The 15,192-nt window shown below is 44.7% G+C and overlaps 2 protein-coding genes across 3 annotated transcripts; both read right to left on the reverse strand.

Annotated features, from left to right (window-relative positions):
• Positions 1 to 9: 9 nt before the first annotated feature.
• LOC135595533 (uncharacterized) lies at positions 10 to 7,596 on the reverse strand. 2 transcript variants are annotated; one of them, XM_065086563.1, is made up of 5 exons: positions 7,151 to 7,596; positions 5,324 to 5,450; positions 3,827 to 4,053; positions 2,611 to 3,433; positions 10 to 2,294 (listed from the first exon to the last, which is right to left on the reverse strand). In XM_065086563.1, exons 3-5 carry the CDS (start codon positions 4,049 to 4,051, stop codon positions 229 to 231), a joined length of 3,114 nt encoding a protein of 1,037 aa, XP_064942635.1. In that variant the 5' UTR covers positions 4,052 to 4,053; positions 5,324 to 5,450; positions 7,151 to 7,596; the 3' UTR covers positions 10 to 228. The 2 variants fall into 2 exon arrangements, with proteins under 2 accessions (XP_064942635.1, XP_064942634.1); XM_065086562.1 differs by having other exon boundaries at positions 7,085 to 7,596.
• A 1,998-nt stretch (positions 7,597 to 9,594) lies between these two features.
• LOC135595534 (probable LRR receptor-like serine/threonine-protein kinase At1g74360) lies at positions 9,595 to 13,481 on the reverse strand. Its single transcript, XM_065086564.1, has 2 exons — positions 13,222 to 13,481; positions 9,595 to 13,120 (listed from the first exon to the last, which is right to left on the reverse strand). The coding sequence occupies exons 1-2, from the start codon at positions 13,286 to 13,288 to the stop codon at positions 9,708 to 9,710; spliced, it is 3,480 nt and encodes a 1,159-aa protein (XP_064942636.1). The 5' UTR covers positions 13,289 to 13,481; the 3' UTR covers positions 9,595 to 9,707.
• Positions 13,482 to 15,192: the final 1,711 nt, after the last annotated feature.

The following is a 15,192-nucleotide window of genomic DNA, read 5'->3' on the forward strand; positions in this document are numbered from 1 at the left end:
ATCACACACTTGAGAAGTCGAAGAGTTCGTTAAATCCGATGGTTCTTACAGTTCTATTTTCGAACAAATAGTTCATCAATTATTGCATGAAATCTACAAACGCGTAAAAGCACATTGTACTTTGCTCAATCGACAGCCAACATGTACAATGCATCTGATGTCTAACTCTAGCGATTAACTGAGAAAACTATCACTTCGTCAACCCTGACAAGTATACTTCTTTAAGAACTACTCCTGTGGAGCGAATGCATGACCCAATGGTATTCGTTGTCTATGACACCTCCTTGTCGTCCTTCCCCATGCCATAATATTCTTCCCATCATTTTCCAAATCGGTATGAGTAGGCTGTAACCGAGGGGGACTGTCATCACAAACCTCCGCAATGGTGATGGCCAAACTCCTTGGCCGTCCCCTCCCCCTAGATCGAGAACTTGGCATGTTTTGGCTTGTGCTCCTCCTAGCGGAACTGGTTTGTCGGGACTTACCTGCTCTTATCATTCCACCAAGAGCCTGAAGATCCTCAGTCACTTCATGCCTCGACAATGACACAAGTGCTGGTAGGATATCTCTCTGGAAATCTCTCCTCTGCCTTCTTTTTCTTGCCTGGCCCCTACGAGGCCTGGGAAGAAGCAGCGAGGCCATGGACTTCTCATCATCCTTTGGCTTCTCCTGTTGACATGGTTTGCAAGAGTACTCATCTGGCTTGAGTTCTTCCAGCTTCAATGTCAATGACTCAAAAGTATCTAATCCACCATCATCATCTGAAGCCTCAATTTCTGCATTGGACTTAACCGCCTCTGCCAACAGATACAAGGAATCAAATGATGAAGGAGCAAAGGAGCAAAGGGGCTGCATATGATCACGAACATCCACTGAGATGGAAACAATAGTATCTGCTGCCAGTCTTGCACAAGCATCCCCAAAGGATGTCTTCTCTTGTTTCATTGCAACTTGTGTCACTGGGCAATTCATATCTACGATCTCAACCCATGAAAAATTATTTGCTTCTTGCATTTCATCAGTTGGTGCTTCCAAATCAATTTTACTAGTTAGATTGTCAGCAACCCTTGCCAGAGAAAGTGATGATGGAGTCTGTCTCTCATCTTCCGCTGACATCCCAAACAACCTAACACCATCAGCAGGCATGAGATCAGAGTTCAGATTGATGTCATTTCTTAAGCCTGGGTTTCTAATTGCCTTTCCTTTCCCATGCCTCTTCAGATCATTGACAAACAATTGTCCATCACATGAAACAGAATTTGAGCAGTCAAAAATCCTATGGGAGTTATCTGGTGGACTAAAATTTCCTTCGACATTCAAAATGTCAGTTGTTATGGCTCTATAAGTTATGCTTTCGTTGATGTCAAATGATGACAAAGAATGCCTCAAGGCACAAACAGAAGAACCTTTATCCTTGGCTTTTTCTGATAGAAATTTAGAAGGATAGGTATAATCCTTGACAAACATGTCACATTCAGCAGAACCTTTGCAAGAAGGCTTTTCTCTAAGCCAAATTACATCGTTTGATGATTCATCATGCTTTCTGGCAAAACTTTGTCTGTTCGTGAAGCCATATTGAATACCACCAAGGATTCCCTGGTTCAGATTCAAATCCTTTCCAGAGTTTATATCTATAAACTGCAAGTCCCTTGAGCACTTAAGTGGTTCATGAATTTTGGAGTTCTTGTATGGTGAAGTATTGCAACGAGCATCAAGGTTTGGCTTCTCTAGATTACATGGTGAACGGTGTATTCCTGTTGAAGTAGAACACATTTGGATACCATGATGATGACCATTCACAGGGGAGGAGGATTTATAATCAAGTCTTTTATGTGGCTGCAGATCACCATTGAAATCTATTTTGTCACAAACACGCCTGTTGCTTTGATTTGCTGCATTGTAGTTCTTGCCCTGTCCATTCAACGTTGATGATCTACTGAAGCATGGAAATGCTTGAACTGCAATCGGAATCTGGTTTACACTGTTGGATGGCATCCTCCAAGGAGTCAATGCAGATGCAGAAGTTGCACAGGGAAAAGGGGATACAACTGACAATGCAGAGCTGACTTGAGAAGATGTGCATCCTGGATAGTTCGAGGTAACATAATCTTGACGTCCAAAGATTTCAGTGGAGTGGGTAGTTTTATCTCCAAACCACATCTCTGCTTGATTCTGATCAGGCAACTGAGTTTCTCGAGCTTTATCAAGTTTCAGCTTTATTGACTCGGATGACATTGGATACTTCTCACTAAAGAGGCCAGAATCGATGGAATTGACAACAATTTTGCTTTGACCTGGGAATAACAAAATAGATATTTTGAAAATTTGAATTATATACAAAACATCTGGAGCATTAAAACCTAATAAAAGATACAAAAATAATTAGAGATGCAGTGGAAAGTGAGTAATAAAAAATTTATGTGCATATGACATCGCTTGGTAGAGGACCTGTGGTTATAGTCATCAAGGAGAACAGCAAACAATATGTCCCAACAAGCTAAAATCATGAATAATCTTGAGGTCTGAGATTTAGAAGGTATCTGTGGTTGAGAAATTGCATCAATATAAACAAGTTACCAGATCATTATAAATATGAGCCATTTAACTTACCAGAATCACCATGTGATAACAGCCATTGACGTCCCCTTTCAACTTTGTTTGTGTCGAGGTAGTTCAAGCTAACTTCATTTATGTGTTTATCCATGAAAAGGTTCCTTTGTGGAGAATTACTTTTTGATCTTGTCAGGTTCCATGGCTGTTGAAGTTCTTCAATGTCCGAATTCAAGCCACTGGATTTATAAGAACCTAAACTTATAGCACCTTCCTCAAATGAATCTTTAAAAGGCTCATTCAGATCAGCCAACCTGTGAATGGATAGACCATTTCTAGGATGCAAATCTGATTTTGAAATATCTTTACCGGAGACATGGATTTCAACATTGCCAAGAGTCAACTTGACATTGTTATCAGCCTTAATTCCACTAATCCTCTTAAGAGTTTCAGCAGTCATGATGCATGGCTCAGAGACATTTTCCCCTTCTGTTCTTTCTATATCTTCATTTTCAATGTAAGCATCACCAGGAAGATCAAGGTCAAACATTCTTTTAGGAATTGTCTTAAACTTAGTATGTGGTCCATCATCCTTCAAATTTCCTCCACTTTTAGTTGAACTGCACTGTGTTGCACCTTCCTTCAGAAAGTTTGAGACTCTGTCATCATCATTGTCTCTGACATTTGCTGTAGTGTGACTGGTATTTGCTAGAGAAGGATGGGGTAGATGCCACATCTTTTCACCAAATTCAGGAGGCATTTGAGACAGAAACATACTCAACTTAGATGTCTCCGCTGGTCCAGAAGATCTGTCCGGTTGTTTATTCCTAAGTTTATGCATTAACTCCTTTTGTATTCTATAAAGTCGATGAAGTTCATAAACCTGGATCAAAAAGTGCAACTTGACTGTTAGAAAACAGTTTCTGCTGAAAAAAATACGATAAATGATAAATGTTCATTTTCCTGCCCTGAAAAGGACCAACCAGTATCTTAGCAAAATACATCCTCGTATCCTGAAGGACCAATGCAGTAACTTCAACAGAAAGAGAACAGAAGCATCGTATACTTCAAACTACCAGAAGTTTTTAACAAGTTTCTTTGGTTCAAAGGGTGTCTAATGGACAATAACTTGAGACATGAAGATACAATGGGAAGCCATATGGTAGTCTCTATTACATGTGATTTGCTCACAGTGCATGTATAACATCTAGAAAGATAGCATCGAGGATTCAGTATAATGTTATAATCAAAATTTTACATTGATTTGAAAACAAACCTGCTTCTGGAATATAGCTTCATGTTCAATCATAGTTTGCTTCAACGTTTCTTTGTCATAGTCTGACCAGCTACTGACTCCCCTTGACTTGAAATTATTGCATAGTTGATCGTTCAAGGCTTTATCCTCGCAAAAAGGATTCCAACTAAAGTTTCTGTCCTTGATTAGATTCCTTGCTGGATGATATCCTGGGAGGTAGCTTTTACATTGCACTTTTGTTCCCATTCCTAAGAAAATTCCAGGTCAAAAGAAGTAATTATAACAAGATCTTAAGAGATGCATTTCTTAAGTTCTATTGATTGAGGATCTCCAAATTACAAGTTACTTCTATTGCAGTAGTGAGATTCATGAGCACAATGCTTCTTAGCAAACACAAAAATGACTGGTACAAGTATAGAAAAGAATATTAGATAAGCTTATGGGAGTCCCATACTTCTTAGCACTCTTTAACATGAAGAGAGACTGAAGTCATTTTTAGAACAAACAACTTGGATACTGAAGAAAAAATGTGATGAGATTAATGACTTGTGTTCCTGATTTTCAATGTTGTTTTCAGCAAGCAAAGTACTTAGTAACGTAGCAAGTAAGCATTAAAAAAAGATCTGATTGGTGACTCACTTCCTCCTCTTAGTTTAGAGTATGATAAACAGAAATCTTGACTCAGTTATTGGACACTCTTACAAGCTGTCAAATGTTCATTCGGAACTCTACTAAATTATGGGCACCAAATCTTCTTCATTCATCTAAGTGAAATGTTAAATGAAGAACCTGAGCTTTAGTGAAAGTATTATAGAGCCCTAGAAGTTAGTCTTCGGTTGACCTACTGCATCAAAATCAGCTCTGCATTTGTGCATCTGTTGATATTTACTATCTACATGTCCCTTACATTACTTTTCAGATATTCACATAATATGTTTACTATAGGAAAGCATGATCTTAACATTTATGTAGGTTATGCACTAATTAAATTATAGACAAGGAAAAAACAAAGCTAACAGACAATTTAAATGTAGTTGAGTTTCACTAATAGCCTTGAATTCAGATTATCGAGAACTGGTTTGTTATGGACTCATTTCACCTGCTCTTTTACAGGCTGAAACAATATCTTCAGGACATTTTTAAACAGATATTTTGGCATAGTGATGCTTTTCAAGAGGATCAACCACTATTTTCACAACAAATATTACTATAGAGTACTGCAGCAAAGTGATATTACTGGACAAACTTAATTTAGTTAGCATACATATTACTACTTTTGTTATTACTGCTACCACTACCATTATCATCTTAACCTATATAATGCAGAGGGTCTTCAGACTAATAATGGCATCTCACGCCTACTACTTCTCCATAACTAAGTTTCAAATAAGTATATTAAAAAAACAAAAAATATTGAAGACTAGAGCGCAAGTAAGCAAACCATCAGCCGTATACTGGATTAAGTTGGTACGAACATAAAAGATAAGCAATAAATTTTCTTAGAACAATTCAAATTACCAGTTAAAGAAGACTAGCAATAGAAAGTGTCCAGCAGAACAATCTGCCAATAGGCTCAGCTGCTAGAGAATTAACACAATATATTGCTGTTTACATTGTAAGCTCAGAAGTTTCATATATTTCACGCCTGGGACAACAATAAAACCTGATTAATTTTCTATTTACCTACAAAAGAACTACCATAAGATAATTATTTGTAAGAAATGCACAACGCTGAACATATAATTGAATATGGAAAGATGAATAAGTGAAAGGATTGTAAACTATGTAGAAATCAGAAAAGTATGCAATTAAAAAAATATCAACTGATTTCAATCAGTTTCAATTTGCATAAAATTTAAAGAATATATTAGCATACCCATCTTCTGAAAATTGTCATCAGCAATATTTTCATGCTGGATCTGTTGATGAGGCTATCAATAACAGTTTGTTTATGCATTAGTTTTACAATATTCAGAATTGAAAATAGCAGCATTGCTAGAAACCAGCAGACAGATTAGGGACTGAAAAAGCAAAAGTAATGCAGGATTTTAACAAGGAAACTCCAAATGGTTGGTCCTGTTGTCAGCACTCACAATTACAACATTACAACTATTTGAAACATAACCGCAGCGAATATACCCAGGTGCAAAGTGAAGATCATCTTCCTAATCATAGTTGTAAGAAATAAGTTATCTAAGAGACAACCTGGGAAAATTTTAATGAAGGAAAATCTATGATGGCCAATTAAAGGTGGTTCATGCATGAGTTATTCAGACATGACCTTTGATACATATAAAGAAAGGATCGCCTTGTAGTTTGACAGATAGCTTAAACTATGAAATGTGCAAGTGCACATTCATACATACTACAAAGTATGACGATTGAGGAGAATGAGATAACATGTAAAAGGCAATTCAGAGGCTCTGTTCATCTTTCAGTTCCGAATCTCAATAATGTATAAGATATATCTAGGTAGTTTTCCAAAACTTTACATAATTGTATGGCTAACAATAGAATATACCAGCTGCGATATGGCAGAGATAGAGAGAAATTGTCAGCAAGATTTACCCATCAAGTCATTAATTAAGGTTGGTTCGCATTATACATCAAAGTAAAAGAAGCCTTGAACAATGTCAACTTGAAGGACCAACCTCCTAATACTGAATTAACAATTTTGGAATTTCCCTACGCTATTAGTGCTGGGGAATGTGAGGCCTCTAGTGTTGGCATAAAATAGAAATCTCCATTCATGGACGAAAGCGGCGAATGTTAAGTAACAGATCAGAAGCAACATGCTTTTCATGAATATTGTTTACAGAAACAAGGAACAAGAGTCTAGACTTGACGCGTGATTTTACAACTCAAAGTCAACCCCTAAATAGCATAATTTAAGCCCAGCTGTAAAATATAACGCAAAATCTACTGCACATTGTGATTAGAATCATAATCTAAGCACAACATTTTCTAGATTGAGAACACAGATTCAAGCAAAATCCTAGACGAAGAAAAAGGGAGATCTCCATCTAAGGCCAAAACAAGCATCATAAAATGCAAATCCTCGATCCACAGAACCATCAAGCGATACCAAAAAGAAACACCGATCGCTGACAAAAGAATGAACTGCTCGACATAGAACAGACGAGCTGAAGACAACGATCCCCAAGCCAAAAATCTCGCCATGACGCGATAATTCGATAGTAAACGACCCAACAAGCAAGCAAAACCCGAAATCCACATGAACAAGAAGATACGGCGCGGCGCGACGCGAGGCAAATTTACCTCCGTAATTACAAAGGCGTCGTGATTCCGGAAAAGAAAGAGAGAGAGAGAGAGTCGAGGAGGTACAGGGCAGCAAAGAATATTTAGAAGCCGTGACGGAAGACCATTGGAGGAAGAAAAAGGCTACAGATCTCCATCAGATTGGAAGGCACAAAGCGCACGCACTCGGACAGAGAAGAAAAGGTTGGAACTCGGGAGGAGAGGGAGATCCCAGATAAGAAAATCTCCACAACATCGAACGACCTTCCAACAACAGTGACAGAAAACTTGTCAACCTCTGGTCTTAATATTCTCTCTCCTTTTTTCCACCCCCCCACCCCTCCTTCCCCTCAAAATTCCTCACAATAATATCTTTGTAATAAATAGATTTGGAGTTTGGGATTCTCCTTCTCTCCCCCACCTTCCTTGTTTCCTGGTGCTGAGAAAAACTGGAGAACTAAAAGGAATGATGTTATTTCTTGTGCTGCAAAAAAGGACAATAGCAGACCTAAAATCTACAAAACCCAGCCATCTTTTCTCATCACTACCCATTTTTTTTTGTACTATTTTTTGACTCCCATGGGGTTTGTGGATATTGACAAATTAGAATTGTAGGCTGGTGTGGGGCCACCCAGGGATTAAACAAAAGTTGGTGGCAAACTGGCAATGCCACTCCACTTGGGGATTATTACCAGACTGGGAATGAGATGAACCATGTGCCATTCATACACCCCCAAGAAAAAAATATATGTGAGAAAGATTTGAAGTGGTGGCATCAGATTATAACTATAATGACAGCGCTTGTTTGTGTGGGGCTGAGGTTTTACTCTTAATAACAAGTCCAGATTGGTGTGGGGTTTGGCTGTGGTTGGAATTGGGAAGTTGCTTGATTGATTAAGAGTTAAACATAGGGTCAAGTGGACTAACCTTTTTTGATCCCAAAAGAAAAACCAAACCTTTATCAACTCAGATTCTTTTAGTATTGTGATTTAGATTGGTTAAAGCTTTCCTGGTGGGTTAACTTTTGGAGATCACAGACCACATTCCAAAAGATTTTTAGACATTATTTATAATTAGCTCAGTTAGGGTCATGCACAGTACATGACAACCTTCAACCCATTGTGGAGTTGGGGGAATCATGGATGGACTTTAATATGCTTAAAGGATGTTATAACTACAACATCCTCTCTCTCTCTCTCTCTAAAATGTACTATATATATACATATAGAGAGAGAGAGAGAGAGAGAGTGAAAAAAAGGAAAAAATCACTGAGCAGGAGGCAGCTTGGAAAGCTCAACCTGTCATTCCATTGGTACATGAAGGGCTCATAGATCATTTAAGGGTTGTCTCTGCCAACCTTGGGGAGAAAGCAACCAGCCTTTAATCAGGCGACCTTGCGCTGTTGCAGGTGAAGAGGGGCTCCATCTCTCATCCCGCACCATCATTATCCTTGGAGAAGGCAAGAGAGATTCAAGATTTGTGGTACAAATGAGGTCCTGAATTGTGGAGGATCATCGTTGATCTCTGCAGGGATTGTATGTGAATCAAAATAGACCATCAAACTCATTTTCTTAACTAGTTCACCAACTGCTACTGCTACTGATATAAGCTGTACATGATCATACCCGAGGTGGATCCCATTTGTGTCCCAATCATGCCGGACATCATCAACATTCAACTCCTGCACAAACAATGCAATTCATTAGCCACTACGATTTGTTTTCCTTTATTTTACTTGTATGATGTGTTCCTCTAAAAGTTGTATGATCCGAACCGCTAATTACCCTACGTGGCCAGATAAAGAAACCGCATCAGCCATGCCAAGTCGCATGACTTGATCGCTCGATATCTAAACGGTTGATCGAGTCGCGCATGTTAGCACGGTTGGCACCGGCAATTATAGCGCAGCTTGAAAGAAATGACGAGGACATGGTTGTTGAGTTGCCACATCAGTCGACCTCGACCTGAGTCACGACTCAGCTCGTCGTTGGACGACTACATCAGGTTTTATGTTTATTTGGCGGCCTATAGGAAGATATTAGGCAGTCGTGAGGTCATCGGTGGCAGCTCCGTAAGGTGTTTTCGTCTTCCGTAAATATCCCTCATCTATGCTGGGAATTACGAGTAACGTATGGTGATGTGCCCCTGTACGTTTGTCCTGTTTGGGGCATTCCTCTTGTTCCCGTCTCGTCGGTCTCGGATCACGTGGGAAGTCATGTGTTGCGTGATATATAACGTGCGCCGAAAGGTCACAAACTTGGCGTTATCGAACTATCGGTCAACTGATGGATCCGTTTGATGATTGATATCAGGATCCGATTAAACCACAGGACGCACATTAACAACATGGCGTTTTAACAGCGACCAGTGATTTTGTATAAGCACCGACAAAAAGCATTGAGCTCCACCGGTAAACTTGCGATTAATGGATAAAATTATACATCCTTCTAAAATAAGTGACGGCCATTTTTTTCCATTTAAGACATATATATATTTATATTTATAAATTTGAAAATCTCAAGCTCTATATATAACATTACCAAACCAACGATGATACGATTATTTTTCGTGTCGGGAATGAAAGAAGAAAAAAGAATATATCAAACAACGATGTTGTGTCAAAGAACACGTCTGTCTATGTACATTAAACGTCTCGTTCTGTATGCTGTCGAAAGAATCCTTCCCAATAACTCTGCACGGAGGAAGAAGATGATGATGATGTATTGTGGCTCTGCAGCGACCAATGAGGAGGAGAAGCGCTACTTTGGCTTCCTTCACTTCCGGTCTCTCTTGCGCCGTCACCACTCCTGTCGGCTATCTTCAGCAGCATAGCCAGCACCTCCCTCATGTCCGGCCTCGCCCCCGGTGCCTCCGCAGTGCATCGCAGCCCCACCATCAGCAACCCGAGCATCTCCGCCGCACCCTCCTCCTCCCCCGCCGACTCTGCCAACCTCTGCCCCCCTTCCCCCGTCGCCACCCGCCTCACCCGCTCCACCAGGCACTCCTCCCCGTCGTCCACCGCCCTGCGGCCCGTGGCCAGCTCCATGGCCAGGACCCCGTAGCTGTACACGTCGCCCCGCGTGGTCGCTCTCCACGTGCGAGCATACTCTGGCGCCACGTAACCGACAGTCCCCGCCACCACCGTGCTGACGTGGCTCGTTCCGGGCCCCATCGCGCGGGCGAGGCCGAAGTCCGTGACCCGCGCCCGGCCCCGCGCGTCCAGCATCACGTTGCTGGCCTTGACGTCCCGGTGCACCACCGCGGGCATGCACTCGTGGTGCAGGAACGCCAGCGCCCGCGCGACCCCGGTCGCCGCCGCCAGACGCCGCTCCCAGCCGAACCGCCCCCAGTCCTCGATCACCTCCTCCAGACTGCCCCCTTCCATGTACTCGTACACCAACAACCGCGCCGACCGCGCCAGGCACCACCCATGCAGCGCCACCAGGTTGGGGTGGCACCGTCCGGCCATCACCTCCATTTCCGCACGAAACTCTCTCTCCCCCTCGTCCTCCTCCTCCCCACTTTCCCTCCCCCTCCGTTGCAGCTTCTTCACCGCCACCAGCCTCCCGTCCGGCAGCACTCCGCGGTACACAACCCCGTGGCCGCCCCGCCCCACCACCATACCGTCGTCGAAGTTTCCCGTCGCCACCACAATGTCCCCGTACGTAAACGCCGTCCTTTCAACTCCCCTGTCCAGCCGGAACACCCTCACACCCGCCCCGTCAGCCGACGAGCAGCCCGACGCCGCCTCTGCCAATGACGTGGTCGTGGTCATCGTCGGGGTTGATGACCCGACAGCGTCACTCCGCCGCTTCACGCCGCCAAGAAGGAGCCCCTCCGGGTCGGGTTCCTGATCCGCGTACGGATTCACTGCCGCGCGGGCGCCCCCGAGCCTGATGAGCGTGAAGAAGAGGGTACCGCAGGCGACAAAGACCGAGCAGAGCGCCAGGAAAACCCAGAATGCCACCACCTTCCAACGCCCGCGCCACCGCATGGAGCGGACGCTCCCGGCGGGCGGCGAGCCACCGCCGGCCGACGAGGAGGCGAAGCTGATGAGTGGGTCCCCGAGGAAACTATCGCCATCGAAGGTGGAGATCTGGCCGCTCCTTGGAACCACGCCGGAGAGGAGGGGGTTGTAAGAGACGTTGAATTTGTTCAGCTCATAGAGGCTGTTCAGGCTCGCCGGAAGCTCGCCGGAGAGGTTGTTCCGGGAGAGATCCAGGCTCCAGAGACACTGCAGGGAGCCGATTTCCTCCGGGATCGCGCCGGACAGCCAGTTGTCAGAGACGTTAAGGACCGCGAGCGGCTGCCCGCCGATATCCGGCGGAAGGTGGCCGGAGAGCCTGTTGTTGTCGACGGTGATCAGGCTGAGGTTCCTCATCCGCCCAATCTCCGAAGGGATTTCCCCCGATAGTCGGTTGCCGGAGAGCTGGAGATATCCGGAGATGGCCAGGGTTCGGACCCTGGACGAGGAGTTGGAGCAGATGGGGAAGATCCCGTAACCCTTCAGGAGGCGTTCCCAAGTAACCCGGCAGGTCTTCCTCGTCATCAGCATGTAGATGAAGTTGAACGGCGGATAGTTCGCCGGGATCCATCGCTGCATGGCCAAACATTCGCCGGAACCGACGATGCCTCCCAGGATCTCGCGGCGGTTGGCCTCGAACGTCGGGAACGGATCGATCCCGATCGTCGATATCTCTGGCGGGATCCTGCCGGAGAGCCGGTTGTTGGCAAGGTTCAGCCACATCAAGCTCCTGCAGTTGCCCATCTCCGGCGGGATCTCGCCCGTGAGGTTGTTGTCCGCGAGCATGAGCCAGAGGAGGGACGTCAAATTCCCGATTTCCACAGGGATCGATCCAGTGAGCTTGTTGTGCGAAAGATCCAGTAACTGAAGTCCGGTCATGCTGGCGAATTCCGGCGGGATGAAGCCGGATAAGTCGTTGTAGGCGAAAATTAAGATCTTGAGCTTCCGCATTCTCGTGATCTCGACCGGGATATCGCCGGAAAAACTATTTTTGCTCAGGTCTAATCTCACGAGGTTGGGAAGCTTGAGAATTCCCGACGACTCGATGCCCCCGGTGTATTGATTCCCTTGAAGGATTAGATAATCGAGCGTCGTGAACCGGCCGAAGATTTCCTGGACATCGCCGCCGAAGTTGCTTTTGCTGAAGTCGAGAAACACCAGCTTGGAGCAATTCAACAACTCCTCGGGGATGATCCGGTCGAACGAGTTCTTCCCCAGGTTGAGCGCGTTGAGCTCCGAGAGCGAACCGATGCCGGAGGGAACTGCGCCGATGAATGCATTCCCCCACAGGTTCAAAGATGTCAGCTTTGAGCAATTGGCGATCGAGCTTGGAAACGTCCCGGAGAGCTTGTTTGCGGAGAGGTCCAAGATCTCGAGGTCGCAGCCGGACGTGAAGGTGCTCGACGGAAAGTCTCCTGTGAGGTTATTCTCCGAGACTGAGAACTCCCTGAGCTTTGGAAAGCCTCGCCATATCGGTCCGGTGAATTGGTTGGAGCTCAAGTCGAAGTACTGGAGTTTCGGGCACTCGTCGAAGCAACCCGTGATGTCGCCGGAGAAGCTGTTCGCCGAAAGGTTGAGGGTGACAAGATTAAGACATATTGCAGGGAAGCTGGAGCGGATACCGCCATTGAATCGGTTGAGCGTGAGGTCGAGCGTCTCGAGGTTGATTAGCCCTGTCAAGTTCAGCTGTCCGTCGAGGAGGTTGTGGGAGAGGTTGAGGTACTTGAGGCCACTGCACCGGTTGAGGTCGGCAGGAATGGGGCCGCTGATGGTGTTGGAGGAGAGGTCGAGGTGGGCGAGCTCGGTGAGGAGGTAGAAGTGGGGGAAGAGTTCGCCGGATATGTTTGATTCTGCGAGATCGACACCGACAACGCGGTCGGCACCGTCGCAGGTGATGCCAAGCCAATCACAGGGGGAAGGGTCGGATTGGTTCCACCGAGCATAGGGGCCTTGGCGTATCGGATTCTTGGCTTCGAGATGGCCTTTGAGCTCGAGCAAGACCTCCTTGTCCGTGGCGCCGGAGGTCGCCTGATCTGTAAGAGAGACAAACAATTTGAGAAGAATGCTCTCGACAAGAAAACACAGAGCAACCAAAGCAGGAAAAGGAATAAGCAAGAAAGGAGAGGGCCATTACTCGAGACAAGAACCGAGGACAGTATCAGGATGATACAACAACAGAAGCTCACCTCCTCCGACGACATGTCCTGGTTGCTTTCATCGAAGGAAGAGAAGAAGAACAAATTCACACTAAAAATAAACAAATCAGAACTCTCCACAGAAACTTCTTCTTCCTAGATTTCCTCCTCCCTCTTCCTGCCAATTAGAACGATCCTCGGAGTCAGGTAGGTGATCGTGCATAAAATATTGGCATCAGCCTGCAGGTATGAATAATGCGGTACCTTCTTCCTCTCTTACCGCTGTATTATATCTCCCTTTTCGGGAAGTTTCAGCCTTTCGAGAGCTATGACAAAACCAGCATGGATCTCCAACGAGTCACAATCACGTTTTGCTTGTTTAGCTTGATGTGTTTTGTGACCTGCACCAGACTAGTCGTCCCATTTGACTCTCTAAGCTTTTACCGCAGCGGGGAGCCGCCATTGTTGACTTCCCGTCAGCTTAGGCTTTGCATGAGCCAGGAGAGAGACACTTGGACAATGAAACGTGGGTGTGTTAGGCATGCCGAATCCATGCCTTGTAAGCATCTAGAATTACAGATTATTAAAGCGATAGAGAGAGATGTAAGCATGCCATTTTTGAACGCGACTGGATGGGTCTTCGGTGGCGTTTGAAAGCAGCATGAAATGTCTACCATGCATGGGTTCCGAAACAAAGCGGATTTTGTTGATTAGCCTGACAATTCTTTATAGGATTCCTTTGTGATGATGCCCTCCGTGACATACTACTTCGACCACGGTCGCTGCAGGCGATCTGCATTTTTATCTTGTCGATGACGTGCTTAAACATCAATTGCTGTTGAAAGGATTGATGTGTTGCTGACACCGGAGATAGCATGAACAAAGGAAGAAGACGAACAGAATCCAGAAGTTACAACACAAAACATATGCTCCCCGTGAATGGACAGGGCATGAACGGCAAGCTGCCATTGCTCGGAACGTCTGCAGCATCTGCAACATCTCCGACGTTTAGCACGATGGCCGATGGATTCTTGGTGAAGGAAGTCCAAGCGTGGACTATTCCTAATGGAAACATGCCGAAGTCCCGGTCCAACTCACGTGGGTCATTATCCAACACATGCACACGTTTCCCCCGGCTCAAGCTTTAAAGTTCAGAGGAAACCAGAGAAATCTCACCGTGGTCGGCTCCATAGAAACCCCACTTGAAGACCCGACAACAGACTATGTTCCGTGGACTTTTCAGCATCCTGATTTGGTCAAAGGAATCCTATAAGTTGGCCGAGAGCTCGTCTCCCTCTTTCCATGTATTCGCATAGTTACCCGGGACGCAAGCAAGCCGTGGATTCCATGCTCCAATGTCTTCCAGGTCCAAAAGATCGCACGTGTGTGCTTATCTAAAGACGAAGATGTCCGTGGAGTGCCTTCATACCTCCTCTTTCATCATCAGGAAAAGACTGCCATGAATCTTTGACTGAGTTCTTCTTACATCAGTTTTAGAAAAGTAGCAAGCGGTGCACATCACCATTATAAATTAATACAAATGGAGGAGAGGATAAGAAGAACAGAAAGTATCGTGAACTCCATATGCATGTATCTGGTTCCTGACATTTGAGAGCATCTATCTAACCAGCATCTTTGTTAATCTCATGAGATCATCGAGAAGGACTAGTATAGATTTGTGGTTGGACCGTGCAGTGAACTGGTGTCGTTTAAATCGTGTTTATTTAGCGGTCGCAGTTGACTTATCTGATCGTACATGGAGTTGTTCGTTTCCAATTCACAAGTAATTTGCTCAAATTTCATGCTTTGTTTTCTCTTCCGTCTTTCCCACCATTTGATACTGTAAATATTTGTCGAAGAATTTAAATTGGTTCATTCGATATGGGTCGATTCATACGATCACTTTATATGGTGTTTCTTCGAACAATTAATCTCGAGCATCACGTAGCAGCAGATCATGCTTTGGCTTC

Source organism: Musa acuminata, chromosome BXJ1-10 (assembly GCF_036884655.1).
Source record: "Musa acuminata AAA Group cultivar baxijiao chromosome BXJ1-10, Cavendish_Baxijiao_AAA, whole genome shotgun sequence".
Lineage (NCBI taxonomy): Eukaryota > Viridiplantae > Streptophyta > Magnoliopsida > Zingiberales > Musaceae > Musa > Musa acuminata.

Excerpts from the sequence above, each read along its gene's own strand:
- LOC135595533 (XM_065086563.1), bottom strand. The coding sequence starts at position 4,051 with ATGGGAACAAAAGTGCAATGTAAAAGCTACCTCCCAGGATATCATCCA. Across the intron at positions 3,434-3,826 it reads AAGCTATATTCCAGAAGCAG|GTTTATGAACTTCATCGACT; the intron begins GTTTGTTTTCAA and ends TTTTTGATCCAG. Across the intron at positions 2,295-2,610 it reads GTTATCACATGGTGATTCTG|GTCAAAGCAAAATTGTTGTC; the intron begins GTAAGTTAAATG and ends TGTTATTCCCAG.
- LOC135595534 (XM_065086564.1), bottom strand. The coding sequence starts at position 13,288 with ATGTCGTCGGAGGAGGTGAGCTTCTGTTGTTGTATCATCCTGATACTG. Across the intron at positions 13,121-13,221 it reads GTCCTCGGTTCTTGTCTCGA|ATCAGGCGACCTCCGGCGCC; the intron begins GTAATGGCCCTC and ends TCTCTCTTACAG.